Source organism: Bufo bufo, chromosome 9 (genome assembly GCF_905171765.1).
Source record: "Bufo bufo chromosome 9, aBufBuf1.1, whole genome shotgun sequence".
NCBI classification, from domain to species: Eukaryota; Metazoa; Chordata; class Amphibia; order Anura; family Bufonidae; genus Bufo; species Bufo bufo.
The window spans coordinates 158,525,126-158,547,851 of NC_053397.1; the positions used below are offsets into that span (position 1 = coordinate 158,525,126).

Here is a 22,726-nt window from a genome sequence, read left to right on the forward strand (position 1 = left end):
TTTTTTTATTTTAAATATTATTATTTTTTTTTTCGTTTTCTCATTGTCACATCGTTTGAAAGCAGCCTAAAGGGGATGTCTATGTTTTGTAAGCTTTCTCCCCTGCCAGGAAATTGTGTAGAATAACAGTAGTACTATACTTACCTGTTTCTCCTGCTCCGTTGTTGGCTCCACCTCTGGTCCTCCCATTCTTTAAATACAAGACTTCAGCAGTGACTTCCCGGACTCCGGTACATAACTACTGTAGCCAATCACGGACCTCAATAGCTCATGCTGTATATTGCTGAGGCCAGCGATTGGCTGCAGCAGTCACATGCAGCACACCTTGATGTCACTGCTGCAGTGTTGTGTAGAAACAGTAGGAGGACCAGAGGTGGAGCGATGACAACAGGTAAGTATAGGATTATTCTTTATTTTATACAATTTCCTGTAATGGGGAAAAGTTCACTATAATGCTCACAACCCCTTTAAACAGAGACCAACTGTATTGGTTTCCAGTCAGTGCCCTGATGCGTCAGGTTTGCAGTTTGCATACGGTACAATTTTCTCTGGAGCGCCATCATAAAAGGCTTTGCGTCAGAAGGTATTAATACTAGTTGTTGTCTTTTAAGTATGAGGTGACTGAAATTAAAGGGTTGCCGATACCATAACATTTTCACATTGCAGCACGTTATAATAATTTGCTGTCTCGTTCTACAGGGGAGAGAATAACATCTATCTTTATGGAGTGTTCAATGGCTATAATGGAACCAGAGCCACAAATTTTGTCGGCCAGAGGCTGGCAGCTGAACTCCTCTTGGGGCAGTTGCATTCAGACGTCACAGACGCAGAAGTTCAGAGAGTGCTTTTGCAGGTTAGTAGCATTAAAGGGATATTTCCACATGATGAAAGAATGGCTTTAAGAAATAAATAAAATGGCAGGTATGTTATAACGTACTGCTTTGTTATCTGAGGCAAGTTATACTGGTTTATTTCTGTATTTATTGCAGATACTAGATGTAGTGTGTTAAAACTATTTAAATTCTTCAGAAGTTGAGGCTCATCTTAATTACCATGAATTTGTATAACCGGTTTGGTATCATCATGACTTTCTTGAGAGACGGTTATTTACCTTTTCTACCAGTCTTGTATCTCATGAACCTTAATTGTGTTTTATTAAGGCATTTGATGTGGTTGAAAGAAGTTTCCTCGAGTCTATAGATGATTCCCTAGCAGAAAAAGCAAGTCTCCTGTCTCAGCTACCGGAGGTAAGTCTCATTCTGAACATAGTCTCAGTGCTCAATTTTGTTTTTGTTTTTCCAGATTGAAATATTATTTCCTGGTATTTTCATTGTATCCCAAAATAATGTAATAGGTTTCTCACACCTATGGTCATATTGGTTTGATTCTTTGCTTACTAGCATTTATTTCCAGGTACGATACAACCAGTGCTCCATGTTTTTTTTAAAAGGCCACTAAACTCAGAATCCAAACACAAAAAAGAACCAAGGACACCTCCTTTTGTGTCTTTATTTGCTCTTGTTTCGTCAGATATCACAATAGTAGACAATAAAAAATATAAAAGCAGCGCATTGTTCTATCAGGCTGCAGGCCCTCCCTCTCTCCTTCTAATGCTATTGCACATAAGCCAGGAAGTTTAGGAATAGGGGGCTGGGTTTAGTCTGGATAATTTTTGTCTCCACAGTGAGCATGGCCATTTTGTAATTGTTGGAAGTAATCTATTAGTAACAGTCCAAAATAGTATATACTTACTACCAGCTATAGTACATACAGCTGAATGGCTAATCTGCCTAGTGACGCCATGATAATTCCTCATTTCACTGCGTAATTGTACACCGGTTAATTTCAGCAGCTTTGGAAAGCTGAATAGCATGTGGAGGTATGCTGGAGATAAGACTACGTATATAGTACATGCTCAGAGCTGTCCTGATAGTATATTTATGGATATAGCGTATAAACATAGTATATAAGACCGAAAAAATTCATTTGTCCATTCAGTTCGGCCTGTTATCCTGCAAGTTGATCCAGAGGAAGGCAAAAAAAAACTGTGAGGTAGAAGCCGATTTTCCTCACTTAACCCCTTAAGGACTCGGCCCTATTTCACCTTACGGACTTGGCCATTTTTTGCAAATCTGACCAGTGTCACTTTAAGTGCTGATAACTTTAAAGGGACACTGACAGGCCAAATCAGCATATTTAGTTATATATATGACATTACAGGTCTTAAACAGTCTATTAAAAGCATCTAAGTATCCCCCCTGTCCACCTTATAAATACGGAAAACTAAAGTTTTATAACCTGCCTGTCTCGTCACCAATCTGCCCAAGGGGCGGCGTTTCATCTCAAAATGCGCCCAGCCAGCCTCGCCCCAACTGCCGTTCTGAAGCCCCGCCCAGCTCATCAATATTCACTTCGCTGGGTGGTGGCTACAACTCTCCCCAGTCACGATCCTGCGCATGGGCAATTGAATCCTCCTGGCATCGTTCATGTCTAATCTTCTGCGCCTGCGCCCCGCCGTGGTTACATCGTGCCTGCGTACACACTCAGCCTGCGTCTTCGAGGCCTCTGCCTCATGCGCATGCGCCAGGCACTGTTCAGAGCAGCGCTTCAGAGCGCTGCTCACTCACATCTCATTTACAATTGCAGGGAAATAAATGTATAACAGAAACTAATGGGGGGAACATTATTTACCTTTTTATTATGAAAAATTGGTCCACCAGAAATTGACACTAGATGTACTCGAACCTCAAACTCTTCTTCCGCCTCTCTTTGTCTGCACTGTGTACACACAGACAATGAGGGCGGAGTGAAGATTTGGAGGTCGGACGCACTATCATTAACCCCTTTTGAGATGTGAGTGAGCAGCGCTCTGAAGCGCTGCTCTGTACAGTGCCTGGCGCATGCGCATGAGGCAGAGGCTGCAGCGGCCTCGAAGACGCAGGCTGGGTGTGTACGCAGACGCGATGTAACCACGGCGGGGCGCAGGCGCAGAAGATTAGACATGAATGATGCCAGGAGGATTCAATTGCCCATGCGCAGGATCGTCACTGGGGAGAGTTGTAGCCGCCGCCCAGCGAAGTGAATATTGATGAGCTGGGCGGGGCTTCAGAACGGCAGTTGGGAGCGGCTGGCTGGGCGCATTTTGAGATGAAACGCCGCCCCTTGGGCAGATTGGTGACGAGACAGGCAGGTTATAAAGCTTTAGTTTTCCGTATTTATAAGGTGGACAGGGGGGATACTTAGATGCTTTTAATAGACTGTATAAGACCTGTAATGTCATATATATAACTAAATATGCTGATTTGGCCTGTCAGTGTCCCTTTAAAATGCTTTGACTTATCCAGGCCATTCTGAGATTGTTTTTTCGTCACATATTATACTTCATGACACTGGTAAAATGAAGTCAAAAAAATTTATTTTTATTTATAAAAAAAATACCAAATTTACCAAAAATTTGTAAAAAATTGCAAATTTCCAAGTTTCAATTTCTCTACTTCTATAATACATAGTAATACCTCCAAAAATAGTTATTACTTTACATTCCCCATATGTCTACTTCATGTCTGGATCTGGATTTGTTTAGAAGCAAATCTTGAAATTTTTACAAAATTTTCAAAAACCCAATTTTTAGGGACCAGTTCAGGTCTGAAGTCACTTTGCGAAGCTTACATAATAGAAACCACCCATTCTATAAAATACCCCCCTCAAGGTATTCAAAACTGATTTTACAAACTTTGTTAACCCTTTAGGTGTTCCACAAGAATTAATGGAAAATAGAGATACAATTTAAAAATTTCACTTTTTTGGCAGATTTTCCATTTTAATAATTTTTTTTCAGTTACAAAGCAAGGGTTAACAGCCAAACCAAACTCAATATTTATGGCGCTGATTCTGTAGTTTACAGAAACACCCCATATGTGGTCGTAAACTACTGTACGGGCACACGGCAGGGCGCAGAAGGAAAGGAATGCCATTCGGTTTTTGGAAGGCAGATTTTGCTGGACTGTTTTTTTTGACACCATGTTCCATTTGAAGCCCCCCTGATGCACCCCTAGAGTAGAAACTCCATAAACGTGACCCCATCTAAGAAACTACGCCCCTCAAGGTATTCAAAACTGATTTTACAAATGTCGTTAACCCTTTAGGTGTTCCACAAGAATTAATGGAAAATAGAGATACAATTTAAAAATTTCACTTTTTTGGCAAATTTTCCATTTTAATCCATTTTTCCCAGTAACAAAGCAAGGGTTAACAGCCAAACAAAACTCAATATTTATGGCCCTGATTCTGTAGTTTACAGAAACCCCCCATATGTGGTCATAAACTATTGTACGGGCACACGGCAGGGCGCAGAAGGAAAGGAATGCCATACGGTTTTTGTAAGGCAGATTTTGCTGGACTGTTTTTTTTTACACCATGTCCCATTTGAAGCCCCCCTGATGCAACCCTAGAGTAGAAACTCCAAAAAATGGGCCCCATTTTAGAAACTACGGGATAGGGTGGCAGTATTGTTGGTACTAGTTTAGGGTACATATGCTCTATATTACACTTTTTGTGAGGCAAGATAACAAGAAATAGCTGTTTTGGCACCGTTTTTATTTTTTGTTATTTACAACATTCATCTGACAGGTTAGATCATGTGATATTTTTATGGACCAGGTTGTCACGGATGCGGCGATACCTAATATTTATACTTTTTTTTATTTATGTAAGTTTTACACAATGATTTCTTTTTTGAAGCCAAAAAAATCATGTTTTAGTGTTTCCATAGTCTGAGAGCCATAATTTTTTCAGTTTTTAGGCGATTATCTTAGGTAGGGTCTCATTTTTTGAGGGATGAGATGACTTTGATTGGCACTATTTTGGGGTGCATATGACTTTTTGATCGCTTGCTATTACACTTTTTGTGATGTAAGGTGACAAAAAATTGTTTATTTAGCACAGTTTTTATTTTTTATTTTTTACGGTGTTCATCTGAGGGGTTAGGTCATGTGATATGTTTATAGAGCCGGTCGATACGGACGCGGCGATGCCTAATATGTATACTTTTTTTTGCCTATTTTTTACCTTTTTTTTTTTAACTTTATTTGGGGAAAATTACGTTTTTGTTTATTTTTACTTGAAACTTGTAATTTTTTTTGTCCCACTTTGGGACTTGAACTTTTGGGGGTCTGATCCTTTACAATGCATTCCAATACTTCTGTTGGCTGTATGAGTAATACAGTGAGTATTACTCATACAGCTTCCGGCCTGTGAGATCCAGGGGGCTGGATCTCACAGGCTCGTCACCGGAAGGCAGCGCGATGCCTTCCTTAGACATCGCGCTGCCTTCCATGCCATCGGGTCTCCCCCAGAGCCGCATGGGAATTAACCCCCCCCCCCCCGGCGTTGTGACAGTATGCTCGTTGAATTATTTCAGAGGGCATCCTGTTCCTATTAACCCCCACCGTGCCGCAATCTATTTTTAAACTTAGGACGTACTGGTACGTCCTGAGTCCTTAAGGACTCGGCAAACGTGGCGCACCGGTACGTCCTAAGGGGTTAAGGGGAAAAAATTCCATCCTGACTCCAATCAGGCAATCAGAATAACTTCCTGGACCAACGATCCCTCTCTAGTAGCTATAGTCTGTAATATTATTACACTCCAGAAATACGTCCAGGCCCCTCTTGAACTTTTTTAGTGAACTCCCCATCACCACCTCCTCAGGCAGAGAGTTCCATAGTCTCACTGCTCTTACCGTAAAGAATCCTTTTCTATGTTTGTGTACAAACCTTCCTTCCTCCAGATGCAGAGGATGTCCCCTCGTCACAGTCACAGTCCTGGGGATAAATAGATGATGGGAGAGATCTCTGTACTGACCCCTGATATATTTATACATATTAATTAGATCTCCCCTCAGTCGTCTATTTTCTAAAGTGAATAACCCTTATTTTGATGATCTTTCAGGGTACTGTAGTTCCCCCATTCCAGTTATTACTTTAGTTGTCCTCCTCTGACCTCTCCAGCTCTGCTATGTCTGCCTTGTTCACAGGAGCCCTGAACTGTACACAGTACTCCATGTGTGGTCTGACTAGTGAAGTGATAGGACTATGTTCTCATCACATTATCTTATTGGCCTTGGCAGCAGCTGCCTGACACTGGTTTTTACAGCTTAGTTTGCTGTTCACTAAAATTCCTAGGTTCTTTTCCATGTCAGTGTTACCCAGTGTTTTACCATTTAGTATGTACGGGTGACTTGCATTATTCCTTCCTATGTGCATAACTTTACATTTGTCAGTGTTAAACCTCATCTGCCACTTATCTGCCCAAGCCTCCAATCTATCCAGATCCCTCTGTAGTAGTATCAATTACTTTACACAGTTTAGTGTCATCTGCAAAAATTGATATTTTACTGTGCGAGCCTTCTACAAGATCATTAATAAGTATATTGAAGAGAATAGGGCTCAATACTGACCCCTGAGGTACTCCACTAGTGACAGTGACCCATCTGAGTATGTACCATTAATAACTACCCTCTGTTTTCTATTACTGAGCCAGTTACTTACCCACATACAGACATTTTCTCTTAGTTCCAAGCATTCTCATTTTACTAACCTTTTATGTGGTACAGTGTCAAATGCTTTGGAGAAGTCCAGATATACGACATCCATTGATTCGCGGCTGTCAAGTCTAGAACTTACCACCTCATAGAAACTGTTTAAATTAGTTTGACATGACCGATCCCTCATGAAGCCATGCTGATATGGCGTTATTTGCTTATTTCCATTGAGATGCTCTAAGATAGCATCTCTTCGAAAACCTATAAACTGTTTACCCACGACAGATGTTAAACTTCCCAGCCTATAGTTCCCGGGCTCTGTTTTTGGACCCTTTTTGAATATTGACACCACATTTGCTATGCGCCAATCCTGTGGAACATTCCCTGTCAGTATAGAGTCCGCAAATATCAGAAATAAGGGTCTGGCTATGACATATCTTAATTCTCTTAGGATACGGGGGTGTATGCCATCCGGTCGTGGCGCTTTGTCTATTTTAATCTTTTTAAGACGCCGCTGTACTTCTTCCTGGGTCAGACAGGGAACTTTTAATGGGGAATTAACTTTTACATTCTGCATTCCATCTGACAGTTTATTTTCTTCAGTGAATACAATGTAGAAAAAGATATTTAATAGCTTTGCTTTCTCCTCAACACTCTCTGAAACTCCCCCCTCATTACTCTGTAAAGGGCCAACACCTTCAGATTTATACTTTTTACCATTTATATAATTGAAAAACATTTTAGGGTTAGTTTTGCTCTATTTGGCAATTAATGTCTCTGTCTCTAGTTTGGCCGCTTTTATTAGTTTTTTTTACATATTCTATTTTTTTCCTTGTAGTTTTTCAGTGCTTCTTCGCCACCCTCCTGTTTTAGTGATTTAAATGCTTTCTTTTTGTCATTTATTGCTTTCTTTACAGTTCTATTTATCCACATTGTTTTTTTCTTGTTCCTTAACCTTTTATTCCCATACGGTATGTACCTCTCACAATTAGTTTTAGGATGCTTTTAAAAATATCCTATTTTGTTGCTGTATTTTTATTTTTGAGGACTTTGTCCCAGTTAGTTTGGCCTATGGCCTCTCTTAGTTGGCTAAATTTAGCTTTTTTGAAGTTTGGTATTTTTGTTCCTCCCTGTAGAAACGCTCTTTTGAATGATAATTGGAAGGTTATTACTTTATGGTCACTATTTCCCAGGTGTCCCCCGACCTGCACATCTGTTGTTCTGTCAGGTCTATTGGTTAATATTAAGTCCATTATGGCCGTCCCTCTAGTCGGGTTCTGAACCAGTTGGGAAAGGTAATTGTCTTTGGTTATTGCCAAGAACCTGTTTCCTTTATGAGATGTACAGCTTTCAGTTTCCCAGTCTATATCTGCGTAGTTAAAGTCCCCCATAATAACCACCTCATTATGATTTGCCGCCTCGTCTATCTCGTTTCGTAGTAGATTTTCTGTGGACTCTGGTATATTAGGTGGTTTATAGTAAACTCCTGTTAGTAATTTATTATTATTTTTGCCTCCATGTATCTCTACCCACAGTGACTCCACATGTTCATGTCCCTCACTTATATCTTCTCGGACTGTGAGCTTTTGACAGGACTTTACATAAAGGCAGACCCCTCCCCCTCTCCGGTTTTGGCGATCCTTTGTAAACAGACTGTAACCTTGTACATTAACTGCCCAGTCATAGCTATCATCCAGCCATGTCTCAGTTATTCCCACTATATCATAGTTCTCCTCACACATCACTAATTCCAGTTCCCCAGTTTTATTAGTCAGGCTTCTGGCATTAGTATACATACATTTGAGAGGTTTATGTATATTTTATACCTTACACGTTTCCTTCTGAGCTGTTCTAGACCCTCCTTCCATTTCTCCCCCAGTCCCACTACTTTGCCCCCAGTCTCTATCTGCACGTAATTAAGAATGAAAGTACCAAGCGTGCCTCCTTTACATTTCTACACATGTTGTTAGCCAGCTTTCCCTAAGTCCCTTCATAAAGCTAGACCAAATTTCCATTCAGGGTCCTGGAAAAGCTAGGTGACAAGACTGTAGAACTACATTGATGACAACAGATTACGTTGCCCTGACATCATATGATAGATTCACTCACTATGTCAGGGCGGCATAGTTTGTATTTTATATAAGCAATATGCCCCCATCACCAACCCAGATTGTTACCCAGCTTTCCCAGACTGCAGAATCCCAGATCAGCCTATTTCTGAACTGGTAAATTGGGAATAGCTGGATTTGCTAGCCAGGAGCCTGGAAAAGCAGAGTATGAATCCCAGTGCCAAATCCTCTGTGCTGTATAATAGCTAATCAGATTTGCTCTTCAGGGTTCTAGGAAAGCTGGGTAACACATTGAAGGTCATTTATCAAAATTGGTTAAAGGAAAACTGGCTTACTTGCCCATAGCAACCAATCATATTTCACTTTTCATTTTTAGGAGCTCCTTTGAAAATGAAAGGTGGAATCTGATTGGTTGCTTTGGGCAACTAAGCCAGTTTTCCTTTACATCAGTTTTGATAAATCTCCTCCATTATGTGGGACTGTAATAGGGACTGCTAAATAATAAGGCCTTGATTTATCATGCGTTCATTCCAGAATTCTGCCTTCATAAAGTTGCGAAATGGGTCTTTTGCGACTTTTAGCATTGTTACACTACTCACTCTTTTTTTTGAACGATGAGTGGGAGAGTTGTCATGGTAAGCTATGTTAATAAGTTTCACTTGCAATCTCAACACAGTAGAAGGATGGAGTAGGAAAACTGAAGTAGCTTTTCTAGACAAGTCTTAAGTTTAAGGATGAGACAAATTTATCAAGCATCATTTGATAAATGTGGCATAAAGTACTCTAACATAGACTCAAGCAAAACTTACCTCAAATATTTTCCCCAATGTCTACCTAAATAAATCCTTCTCCACTCTCTCAGATTTGCCTTTCAAGGTCTGGAGCTGTAATATATACTGCAGAATACTAAATCTATCAAGATAAATTCCCCTCCTTATTCCTGTATAGTGCCATAGCGAGGGAGATTTGCCTTTCAGGATCCTGAATCAGGATCCCCCACCATCATATATGTTAAGCAAGGGACAAAAACATAACGTGAACAACCCCCTGATGGTATCGATAGAGAAGCACTCTGCATGTTTTACACTAAAGATCCAGTATGGACAGGGCGACAGTGTAATGTGGAGACTTTACTGATGTCTGTGTGTTTCGTGCAACTAATCTGATGCTGTGATCTGGATGTTGTAAATGTCTGAGACATGGCATCAATAAAAATGTCTAATTCAGCCCAAAGAGGATTACATGGTAAGGGATTATATTCAGCATGCTGCATCTTATTTTCCAGTAAAGTTCCAGGTTTTCTAACAGTCACTGGGTCCATCAGATGACATTAATTTTATAGTCAGTGCAGTCCATCAGGAGGCGTTTGTTTTATAATGAATGAATTCCTTCAGGAGTTCATTTTGTAGTCCGTGTGGTCTGTCAGGAGGAGTTTTCTTTTTTTGTTCACTGTGGTCCGTCAGGAGGCATTCATTTTATAGTCCGTGCGGTCCGTCAGGAGGAGTTTATTTTATAGTCCGTGCGGTCCGTCAGGAGGAGTTCATTTTATAGTCAGTGTAGTCCATCAGGAGGCGTTCATTTTATAGTCAGTGTAGTCCATCAGGAGGCGTTCATTTTATAGTCAGTGTAGTCCATCAGGAGGCGTTCATTTTATAGTCCTTGCGGTCCATCAGGAGGCGTTCATTTTATAGTCCTTGCGGTCCGTCAGGAGGAGTTCATTTTATAGTCAGTGCGGTCCGTCAGGAGACATCCAGTATACAGTTGCAAGAAAAAGTATGTGAACCCTTTGGAATGATATGGATTTCTGCACAAATTGGTCATAAAATGTGATCTGATCTTCATCTAAGTCACAACAATAGACAATTACAGTCTGCCTAAACTAATAACACACAAAGAATTAAATTTTACCATGTTTTTATTGAAAAACAAAGAAGACCAAGGGCGTCCCAAAGGGGGGTGGAAAACAGTGCCCACCCAATGTAACCACAAAGGACACCCGTAGTTTATAACTCGGTACAAGCTCCCGAGTGAAATGGCGAAAGAACAAGAAAACGGAGCTCATAGTAGGGGTGGGCGATATAGACGATATGCGATATAAATTTGTGCCACGATATGGATTTTGAGCATATCGCCTATATCGCCGGACCGCGATATGATCCTGAGCCGGCACAGTGGAGAAGGAGAGAGTCCCTCCCCACTGTGCGCGGCTGCCGCTGACCACCAATGACAAAAGAGGAGGAGGGGAGGGACTGACAGTAAATCATTGAGTTTTCACGATCTCAGTGAGCGCGTGAAAACTCAAATCCGATGGTATATTCTAACCCCCAGGCGTTCCCATGGTGACAGGGACGCTTGCCTGGGGGTTAGAACATACAGGGCCACGCCGCTGACAGTAGAACATTTAAAAACTAAGGCTACTTTCACACTTGCGTTGTTCTTTTCCGGCATAGAGTTCCGTCACAGGGGCTCTATACCGGAAAAGAACTGATCAGGTATGTCCCCATGCATTCTGAATGGAGAGTAATCCGTTCAGTTTGCATCAGGATGTCTTCAGTTCAGTCGTTTTGACTGATCAGGCAAAAGAGAAAACCGTAGCATGCTACGGTTTTATCTTCGGCTAAAAAAACTGAAGACTTGCCTGAATGCCGGATCAGGCATTTTTTCCCATAGGAATGTATTAGTGCCGGATCCGGCATTCAGAATACCGGAATGCCGGATCCGTCCTTCCGGTATGCGCATGCGCAGACTGAAAAAAAGGTGAAAAAATAAATGCCGGATCCGTTTTTGCCGGATGACACCGGAAAGACGGATCCGGCATTTCAATGCATTTTTTCAACTGATCAGGCATTTTTAAGACTGATCAGGATCCTGATCAGTCTTACTAATGCCATCAGTTAGCATACATTTTGCCTGATCCGGCAGGCAGTTCCGGCGACGGAACTGCTTGCCGGATCTCTCTGCCGCAAGTGTGAAAGTAGCCTAATCAGTAACTTTAACTTTATTAATTGGTGATCTCTTTACTGTATACCTTACTAGGTCTTAGCTCCGGTAACTAGTGATGTCCGGTTCATGAACGAATCGTTCATTTGAATCGATTCAGTTCAGTGAACCGGAGGAGTCGATTCACTTGAATGATCCGATCTGTTTGAATCGGCTCTCAGTCCCAGCACACAGACACTGCAGACAGAGACGCTCAGCTCACCTCACGCTGGCAGCAGGAGTCTGAGGGAGGGACTCGGGAGGAGTCAGTAATATGATCTTAGAGTGGAAGAGCTGCTTCTGCCAGCCCCGCCCCTCCCCGCCCACCAACCAATCACCGACCAGAGCTGAGGGGGCGAGGCCAGCACAGCACAGTAGCAGCTCTGACGCGAGTCCTCGGAGTAGTGCAGGGTCGGGGAGTCTAAAGGAATCGAATGAGTCACAAGAATCTAAAGATCCGACTCAGTCAGTGACTCATTCGATTCATTGAGTTAGAAGAGCCGCGAGTCAGACTGTAGAGCAGGTTACACTGAGGCTGTCAGACTGTAGAGCAGGTTACACTGAGGCTGTCGGCTCTTGTTGCAGCAGTGATAAGGAGCAGAGAGATAAGAGAAGGGACAGATGACACAGAGTTTAGATTACAGGATGAATTAAATTAACCCTTTAGAATCAAATTGGCTTCTCAGGAGATATATATGTTAAAGGCATATATAGGCAGTACTACTGAATGAGATGCCTTTAACATATATATCTCCTGAGAAGCCAATTTGATTTGTGGGATCTGTGGATGGCACCGTTTAGGGGAGGGGGGGATCTGTGGATGGCACCTTTTAGGGGAGGGGGGGATCTGTGGATGGCACTGTTTAGGGGAGGGGGGGATCTGTGGATGGCACCGTTTAGGGGAGGGGGGGTGTCTGTGGATGGCACCGTTTAGGGGAGGGGGGGGGGGGATCTGTGGATGGCACCGTTTAGGGGAGGGGGGGGGGATCTGTGGATGGCACCGTTTAGGGGAGGGGGGGGATCTGTGGATGGCACCGTTTAGGGGAGGGGGGGATCTGTGGATGGCACCGTTTAGGGGAGGGGGGATCTGTGGATGGCACCGTTTAGGGGAGGGGGGGATCTGTGGATGGCACCGTTTAGGGGAGGGGGGGATCTGTGGATGGCACCGTTTAGGGGAGGGGGGGGGGATCTGTGGATGGCACCGTTTAGGGGAGGGGGGGGGATCTGTGGATGGCACCGTTTAGGGGAGGGGGGGATCTGTGGATGGCACCGTTTAGGGGAGGGGGGGGGGGGGATCTGTGGATGGCACCGTTTAGGGGAGGGGGGGGATCTGTGGATGGCACTGTTTAGGGGAGGGGGGGATCTGTGGATGGCACCGTTTAGGGGAGGGGGGGGGATCTGTGGATGGCACCGTTTAGGGGAGGGAGGGGGATCAGCTCCCTGCTGCTGTGTGCACAAAGCACAGGGCAGCAGGGAGAGTGTAAAGTCCTATTCACCCTAATAGAGCTCTATTAGGGTGAATATGACAAGGGTTCTACGTTCTAGCCCTTAAGGAGACTAATAGTTATTAAATAAAAAGTAAAAAAAAGTTTAAACACGCCCCCCCAAATATAGAAAACAATATATCGCAATATATATCGCATATCGCACATGCTTAAAATTATATCGCAATATAGATTTTAGGCCATATCGCCCACCCCTAGCTCATAGTACCAAAAATAAAAATATACTTTATTGTAACATATTAAAAATTATATATAAGTTTAAGAAGCAAGTAAATGATATGCCATTAAAAAGTGAATGGGAGCAGAAAAAGAGCGCCACCCTGGGATAGCACACGGATCAATTGTAAAGCATATAGGTATGGATTGGTGGAAAATACATGGTACAATGACCAACCAATGACCAAAGAGCAGTATGATAACCTTAGTGCGCCCTGCGCTGATGAATGGCAGGAAGAGTCTAACCATAGACTTTTTCCAGGGCGTGGGTTACAATAAAGTATATTTTTATTTTTGGTACTATAAGCTCCGTTTTCTTGTTCTTTTGCATGTTTTTATTGAACACACCATGTAAACATTCACAGTGCAGGTGGAAAAAGTATGTGAACCCTTAGACTAATGACATCTCCAAGAGTTAATTGGAGTGAGGTGTCAGCCAACTGGAGTCCAATCAAAGAGATGAGATTGGAGGTGTTGGTTACAGCTGCCCTATAAAAAACACACATCAGTACTGGGTTTGCTTTCACAAGAAGCATTGCCTGATGTGAATGATGCCTCGCACAAAAGAGCTCTCAGAAGACCTACGATTAAGAATTGTTGACTTGCATAAAGCTGGAAAGGGTTATAAAAGTATCTCCAAAAGCCTTGCTGTTCATCAGTCCACGGTAAGACAAATTGTCTATAAATGGAGAAAGTTCAGCACTGCTGCTACTCTCCCTAGGAGTGGCCGTCCTGTTAAGATGACTGCAAGAACACAGCGCAGACTGCTCAATGAGGTGAAGAAGAATCCTAGAGTGTCAGCTATAGACTTACAAAAGTCTCTGGCATATGCTAACATCCCTGTTAGCGAATCTACAATACGTAAAACACTAAACAAGAATGGATTTCATGGGAGGATACCACAGAGGAAGCCACTGCTGTCCAAAAAAACCTTGCTGCACGTTTACAGTTTGCACAAGAGCACCTGGATGTTCCACAGCAGTACTGGCAAAATATTCTGTGGGCAGATGAAACCAAAGTTGAGTTGTTTGGAAGAAACACACAACACTATGTGTGGAGAAAAAGAGACACAGCACACCAACATCAAAACCTCATCCCAACTGTGAAGTATGGTAGTGGGGGCATCATGGTTTGGGGCTGGTTTGGGGCTGCTTTGCGGCGTCTGGGCCTGGACAGATTGCTATCATCGAAGAAAAAATGAATTACCAAGTTTATCAAGACATTTTGCAGGAGAACTTGAGGCCATCTGTCCACCAGCTGAAGCTCAACAGAAGATGGGTGTTGCAACAGGACAACGACCCAAAGCATAGAAGTAAATCAAAAACAGAATGGCTTAAACAGAAGAAAATACGTCTTCTGGAGTGGCCCAGTCAGAGTCCTGACCTCAACCCGATTGAGATGCTGTGGCATGACCTCAAGAAAGCGATTCACACCAGACATCCCAAGAATATTGCTGAACTGAAACCGTTCTGTAAAGAGGAATGGTCAAGAATTACTCCTGACCGTTGTGCACATCTGATCTGCAACTACAGGAAACGTTTGGTTGAAGTTATTTCTGCCAAAGGAGGTTCAACCAGTTATTAAATCCAAGGGTTCACATACTTTTTCCACCTGCACTGTGAATGTTTACATGGTGTGTTCAATAAAAACATGGTAACATTTAATTATTTGTGTGTTATTAGTTTAAGCAGACTGTGATTATCTATTGTTGTGACTTAGGCTACTTTCACACTAGCGTTCGGGTGTCCGCTCGTGAGCTCCGTTTGAAGGGGCTCACAAGCGGCCCCGAACGCAGCCGTCCAGCCCTAATGCATTCTCAGTGGAGGCGGATCCGCTGAGAATGCATCAGTCTGCCAGTGTTCAGCCTCTGCTCCACTCAGCGAGCGGACACCTGAACGCTGCTTGCAGCGTTCGGGTGTCCGCCTGGCCGTGCGGAGGCAAGCTGATCCGTCCAGACTTACAATGTAAGTCAATGGGGACAGATCCGTTTGAAGATGACACTATATGGCTCAATCTTCAAACGTATCCGCCCCCATTGACTTTCAATGTAAAGTCTGGACGGATCCGTTCAGGCTACTTTTACACTTAGAAATTTTTCTAAGTTATAATGCAGACGGATCCGTTCTGAACGGATGCAAACGTCTGCATTATAGGAGCGGATCCGTCTGATGAAACATCAGACGGACCCGCTCCGAACGCTAGTGTGAAAGTAGCCTTAGATGAAGATCAGATCACATTTTATGACCAATTTGTGCAGAAATCCATATAATTCCAAAGGGTTCACATACTTTTTCTTGCAACTGTATAGTAAGTCTGGTCTGTCAAGAGGAGTTCATTTTGTAGTAAGCACAGTCCATCAGGAGGCATTGATTTCCGTTATTTGACGGAAATGCCTCTTCAATTATTTTAATTGTTCTCCTTCTATAGAGGATGGTTTTGTGATTATTATAATTTATTTTGTGCATATACCAAAAGAGGATGTGGAATATATTAATACATAACTTTTACTCAAAATTAGTTAAAATAAGTGCAGTCCTCATGAATATAAAGATACAAAATGGTGAAAAGTGAACAATTAGATCTTACCACCTCTAGCATATGATTGTTATGGTTGACTTGTTCAACTGCAAGGTCGGTAATCGTCTTTACAAAGAATCCCTCTGTCAGTCGAACTCTTTTTGGGGAAGGTTCCGTGTCTCTTGGCAGATTGTGTTGGGATCAGGACTATCTTTCCCTAAAATTGCTCACCCTAGAAGGTACAAGGGACGGGGGGCAGGCTTTAAATGGGGAAGCGCTGTTCGGCTTGGCGCCTCCTCAGAGAAAACATTGGTGAGACGCTTAGGGAACATTTCTCCCTCCTTAGACTATTTGCGCTGTAATCGTATTTAGCTACTGCTATTTTTCTAATATTAGAGAGGACCAAGTACGGTTTGCCTTCCTGACGGTAGGGTTTGTTTTTTGAGCATTTATCTATCTTTAGTATAGGTCCTCTTTTTCCAATTCAATCTTTTTGTTCCCCTCTGTAACTTATAGGGGCATTTTGAAATTTTGGGCTTTTTACTCCTCTGGAATTCTGGGAGGAAAGGGATGCAATGAGGTACTGGCTTATTTAATATCCAAGTCATGTCTCAAGGCTTAGTTAATGAGCTGAACATTGACTTATAGGATAGCTGCCTTACAGCTGGTGGCATTAGAGGCAGAGCTTGTTAAGAGCTCATTTGCATCCCTTCCCTCCCAGAATTCCAGAGGAGCATTGTATGGCCTATACATCTCCTCACACTGATTAAGGAGCTCTCTCCCTAAGGAGAGATAGTACCCCCCTAACCCTGACTGGCCTCTCACCCAGTTAAGCCAGTACTCTCTGCTCTGCACTGATGAGGGGCAATCACCCCAAAACAGCTGTCTGCAGATGTGTTGCTGGCTTATTTAATATCTAAGTCATGTCTCAAGGCTTAGTTAAAGAGCTGAACAACATTGAGTTATAGGATAGCTGCCTTACATCTGGTGGCATTAGAGGCAGAGCTTGTCATTTACATCCCTTTTCTTCCATATACTGGTATAGAAATGCATGTGTAGATACCAGTATAATGGAATACATTATACAATGGGAAAAATACTATTATGGTTTTTAGGCCGCATGCACACGACCGTGGTGTGTTTTGCGGTCCGCAAATCGCGGATCTGCAAAACACGGATGGCATCCGTGCGCGTTCCACAATTTGCGGAACGGCACTGACAGCCTTTACATATAACTGCCTATTCTTGTCCACAAAGCGCGGACAAGAATAGGACATGTTATATTTTTTTTGCGGGGCCACGGAACGGAGCAACGGATGCGGACAGCACACGGAGTGCTGTCTGCATCTTTTGCGCCCCCATTGAAGCCAAAACTGCGGCTCGGATGCGGACCAAAACAACGGCCATGTGCATGAGGCCTTAGTCGGTGAAAATCCTCAATAGCATTAGGCTCTATGGCTTAATGCTTAAAGAGGTTCCCCAGCCATTTTGCCTAATCTGTAGATGTTACTAACCTGTGGAAGGAAGATGTTTTACATATTACTTACCCGTCCTTGCCTTTACTGTGCCGTCGTCTCGCTGTGGGCTCTTCCACCCCAGTCCTGACTAAATGTGTCTAGTTCTGCATTAGCATTAATGCAACTGAACAGGAAAAGAAGCGCCCACAGCCTCTATATACTGCATCCCCTGTAGTGTTATATTGTACATTACAATATTTTTACAGCCATGTAGCGAGTGCACAACATTTCATGTCATTTCAAATTTTCATACAACCCTAAAGAGAGCGTTTTTGTGATTCTATAAAAAGGCTCCAGCACATGACTTGAATGATTGATTGTTTTATCGTTTAAACATTTGTTAGTTCAGGATATTTTCTACACTGTAGATATAGTATTGCAGTGCTGATTGGCCTCACTGGTGAGCACCCCTCTCACACCCGGTTGTTGGTTAGGCTTGGCTGGGAGGCAGTTTTGATAGGAGTGACTGTACGCTGCTGGACCAGTGACTTCAAGTGAATGTACTGCATTATGGTTACTCAAGATCCTTAAACAAAGCGATGCCGAAGAGCTACATAATTAGGGGGGGGGGGGGTGTTAGTAATTTGCAGCTTATTTAAGGGTATATCCGCTTTTTACTATTAATGACCTGTCCTCAGGATAGGTCATAAATGTCAGATTGGCGGGGTTCTGACTGCCGGCACTGCTGCCAATCAGCTAATTGCCGCAGAAACTGCAGTGGTGAGCAGGTGTAATTGCAAGTATGGCGTCCCTATTCACTTCTATGGGACAGCTCTCTCTGTTCAAGTGTATAGGAAGGAGCTGTCCCATAGAAGTGAAGGGGGATGCCATAGTTGCAATTACACCTGCTCACCACTGCAATTGCTGCGGCAAGCAGGTAAACAGAGCATAGAAAGCAGCTCTGGTATGAGGTCTGCGTTCTCTTCCAGCAGCTGATCAGCAGGGGAGCCAGATGTCGGACTCCCGCTTATCTGATATTGATGACTAATCCTGAGGGTTAGGTCATCAATACTAAAAAGAGGACAACCCCTTTTAATTTACTCATCCTTATTTTCCTTTTCATTTGTCGTAGGGTACAGCACTTCAGCAGCTCCCCAGCCAGTACCAGAAGATTGTAGAGCGACTTAACACCCTAGAGAAGGAGATTTATGGGGGCGCCATGGTTATTGTCGTGTTAATTGTGAACAACAAACTTTACGTCGCTAATGTTGGTATGTAACACAGAAACTCCAGTTTTAAGGTATTGTAATTTTCAGAGACAAACAGGCACATTTCTTTCCATGATCTTTAGGCACTTAAAATGGACACCAACATTTAGATGGCACTATGATGACATTAGCATGATAAATAAGGGTGGTACAGATACAGTCTGCATGCCAGAGATGGTGTTCAGAGGGCCCTTACCATTATATATGGCGACAACAGGGAACGCACAAATCATGTTTTCCCTGCTAACCTAAGCAGCAGGTGGGTAAAATAATTATACATGGTAATGGGAAGTAGCTGTTCCTCAAATAAAAAGTACACCCCACTCCAGACAGTACAATACTATACAGTATTAAACCCTTTTTGCACGGATGTCAGGCACTCAGGTCCTTACGTCTTCACTAACAAAAATGATCACTATTGTGTTTTGCACCGGGAATGTGCGTTCCGCATTTTGCGGACCGCACATCGCCGGCACTATAATACAATATGCCTAATCTTGTCCGCAATTGCTCACAAGAATAGGACATGTTCTATTTTTTTCGGCAACGGAAATGCGGACCCGGAAGTTCGAGTCCGCATTTCCAGATCCGGGCAGCACATCGTGCGGCCCCATAGAAATAAATGGATGTGTGAATGGACCCTAGGATGACCAGTGGGACCCCCCCTGCAGTTCCAAGAACAAGTGTGGTCCCTGAGCCCCTTTCTGAATGGAGTAGATAGAATGTTGGTACATTGCCCCATTTTTCACTTCTATTGGACTGACATAGACAGCACTCCATCAGACCTACAGACACTACACAGAATGTTGTCCTCTGTAACTGGCACAAACTGCTGCAGTGAAGGCACCCATGGCTGGCACACTGTTATTAATGATCTTGAGGGCAGGATTTAGAGTTGTCAGTTTTTGTTGATGGTATAGTACTGTAGGGTACTTAAAGGGGTTACCCAATACTATAAAAATGTCCCCCATATGCCGGGCTCCTCACAGTGAATATATCTACCTGGCTCCCTGCTCCTGGTCCCCGCACCGCCACTGCTGCTTCTCCCCGTGCGCGGATGAAAATATACAGTGTCGTGGGGGAGCAGCTAATGGCAGACGGTGATGAGTCTCCCTAGCATCACGGGTGATGCTAGCGAGGCTCGTCCCCACATGCTATTGGCTGCATACCCTTCCCCCCCCAATATCGGATGTTTTTATCCGCGCACGGAGAGAAGCAGCAGCGGCGCAGGGAGCTAGGTAAGTAAATTCACTGTGAGGGACCCGGCATATGGGAGAAATTTTTATAGTATTGGATAACCCCTTTAAAACCCTGATTGTCGGATATTACAGAAAAAGACCAGAGTAAGCTGGCAGCATGGATAAGGACATGGCAGATGAATGTTAATGTTGATAAATGTAGGGTAATGGATCTAGGCCACAGTAATTTTATTACTGCGTATACATTAAATGGGATAAAACTGGGGACAAACAAAACAAGAAAAGGACTTGGGTATTTCTGGTTACTAGTAAGTTGAGCGGCAGTACTCAATGCCAAGCAGTAGCTCCAAAAGCAAATATGATCATAGGGTGTGTAAAAAGAGAAATGAAAACCTGTGATCCCAATGTAGAATGTTTTTTTTAAAATACCTCTCGTATGCCCTGCTGTGCCCCCCGTGCAGTTTTCCCGCTCAGTATGTTAATCATGAGCATCGGTACAAGGAGGAAGAGACGTCAGGGTTTCTCAATGGGCGTCTCCTTCTCGCTGGCTGTGCCGCAATCCAATCACAGCGGAGAACATCACAGCCAGGCAGAAGGTTAGCTGTTTTTTCTCCCTGGCTGTGACGCAAGGAAAGGTATTTAATTAACCCGTAGGATACCAGTGCCGTATATGTACAGCGCTGGGAACTGGGTCAGAAATCCCATCGCTGTACAGCTTCAGCGCGCTGATCGGGTAGGCGCAGCTCCAGCTGCAGGGTCCAGCAGTCACTGATAGCCGGCCCCCTGCTGTATGCGCCGGCATCGGTGAAAACACAGATACTGGCGCATTAACCCTTGCACTGCCGCGGTCAGCGATGACCGCGTGGTATCTTGACGGATCTGCGTGTCCATCGGGTCCCGCGCTGCTGTGATGGGCACTCGATGGCCATCCATGTCAGCCTGTGAAATCCAGCCCCCTGGATCTCACAGGCAGGAAGCTGTAAGTGTATTACACTAGTAACACACTTACAGCCAATGCATTACATTACAGAAGTATTGTAATGCATTGTAAAGGGGATCAGACCCCCAAAAGTTTAAGTCCCAGAGTGGGACAAAAAAAAAAAAGTAAAAAAAAAATAAGTTTTACAAAATAAAAGCACCATTTTCCCAAAATAAAGTTAATAGAATTGTAAAAAATAGGGAAAAAGAGAAAAGTAGACATATTAGGTATCGCTGCATCTGTATCAACCGGCTCTATAAAAATATCACATGATCCATCCTGCCAGGTGAGCGCCGTAAAAAATAAATAAGTTAATAAAAACAGTGCCAAAACAGCCATTTTCTGGTCACCTTGCCTCACAAAAAGTGTAACACCAAGCGATCAAAAAGGTGTATTTAGCCCACAAAAAATGAGAACCTAACTTAGACCAGGGCTTGACAAATTTCCTTGGAATCTAGGAGCCAGCTAAAAAAGTTAGGAGCCAGGCGGAGCCGCGTCATAAAATCTATATTGCGATATAATTTTAAGCATGTATATCGCAATATATTGTTTTCTATATTTGGGGGGGGGGGGGGGGGGGGTGTTTAAACTTTTTTTTTTTTACTTTATTTAATAACTATTAGCCTCCTTAAGGGCTAGAACCCTTGTCATATTTACCCTAATAGAGCTCTATTAGGGTGAATAGGACTTTACACTCTCCCTGCTGTCCTGTGCTTTGTGCACACAACAGCAGGGAGATGACCATGGCAGCCAGCCTCTGATCAGCCCCCCTCCAGCCTCTGATCAGCCCCCCTCCAGCCTCTGATCAGCCCCCCTCCAGCCTCTGATCAGCCCCCCTCCAGCCTCTGATCAGCCCCCCTCCAGCCTCTGATCAGCCCCCCTCCAGCCTCTGATCAGCCCCCCTCCAGCCTCTGATCAGCCCCCCTCCAGCCTCTGATCAGCCCCCCTCCAGCCTCTGATCAGCCCCCCTCCAGCCTCTGATCAGCCCCCCTCCAGCCTCTGATCAGCCCCCCTCCAGCCTCTGATCAGCCCCCCTCCAGCCTCTGATCAGCCCCCCTCCAGCCTCTGATCAGCCCCCCTCCAGCCTCTGATCAGCCCCCCCCAGCCTCTGATCAGCCCCTCCAGCCTCTGATCAGCCCCTCCAGCCTCCCTCTTATCAGCCCCTCCAGCCTCCCTCTTATCAGCCCCTCCAGCCTCTCTCTTATCAGCCCCTCCAGCCTCTCTCTTATCAGCCCCTCCAGCCTCCCTCTTATCAGCCCCTCCAGCCTCTCTCTTATCAGCCCCTCCAGCCTCTCTCTTATCAGCCCCTCCAGCCTCTCTCTTATCAGCCCCTCCAGCCTCTCTCTTATCAGCCCCTCCAGCCTCTCTCTTATCAGCCCCTCCAGCCTCCCTCTTATCAGCCCCTCCAGCCTCCCTCTTATCAGCCCCTCCAGCCTCTCTCTTATCAGCCCCTCCAGCCTCCCTCTTATCAGCCCCTCCAGCCTCCCTCTTATCAGCCCCTCCAGCCTCCCTCTTATCAGCCCCTCCAGCCTCCCTCTTATCAGCCCCTCCAGCCTCCCTCTTATCAGCCCCTCCAGCCTCCCTCTTATCAGCCCCTCCAGCCTCCCTCTTATCAGCCCCTCCAGCCTCCCTCTTATCAGCCCCTCCAGCCTCCCTCTTATCAGCCCCTCCAGCCTCCCTCTTATCAGCCCCTCCAGCCTCCCTCTTATCAGCCCCTCCACCCTCCCTCTTATCAGCCCCTCCAGCCTCCCTCTTATCAGCCCCTCCAGCCTCCCTCTTATCAGCCCCTCCAGCCTCCCTCTTATCAGCCCCTCCAGCCTCCCTCTTATCAGCCCCTCCAGCCTCCCTCTTATCAGCCCCTCCAGCCTCCCTCTTATCAGCCCCTCCAGCCTCCCTCTTATCAGCCCCTCCAGCCTCCCTCTTATCAGCCCCTCCAGCCTCCCTCTTATCAGCCCCTCCAGCCTCCCTCTTATAAGCCCCTCCAGCCTCCCTCTTATA

At 44.3% G+C, this 22,726-nt stretch overlaps 1 protein-coding gene across 2 annotated transcripts in view; it reads left to right on the top strand.

The window, feature by feature from the left end:
- The window catches only part of TAB1 (TGF-beta activated kinase 1 (MAP3K7) binding protein 1), a 99,734-nt gene that overhangs the window by 6,385 nt on the left and 70,623 nt on the right, over positions 1-22,726 (top strand). For both annotated transcript variants that reach the window (XM_040407138.1, XM_040407139.1), the window contains 3 exons: positions 700-853; positions 1,161-1,247; positions 18,415-18,553. In XM_040407138.1, coding sequence (XP_040263072.1) covers positions 700-853; positions 1,161-1,247; positions 18,415-18,553 — 380 coding nt within the window. The remainder of the gene's footprint in view (positions 1-699; positions 854-1,160; positions 1,248-18,414; positions 18,554-22,726) is intronic.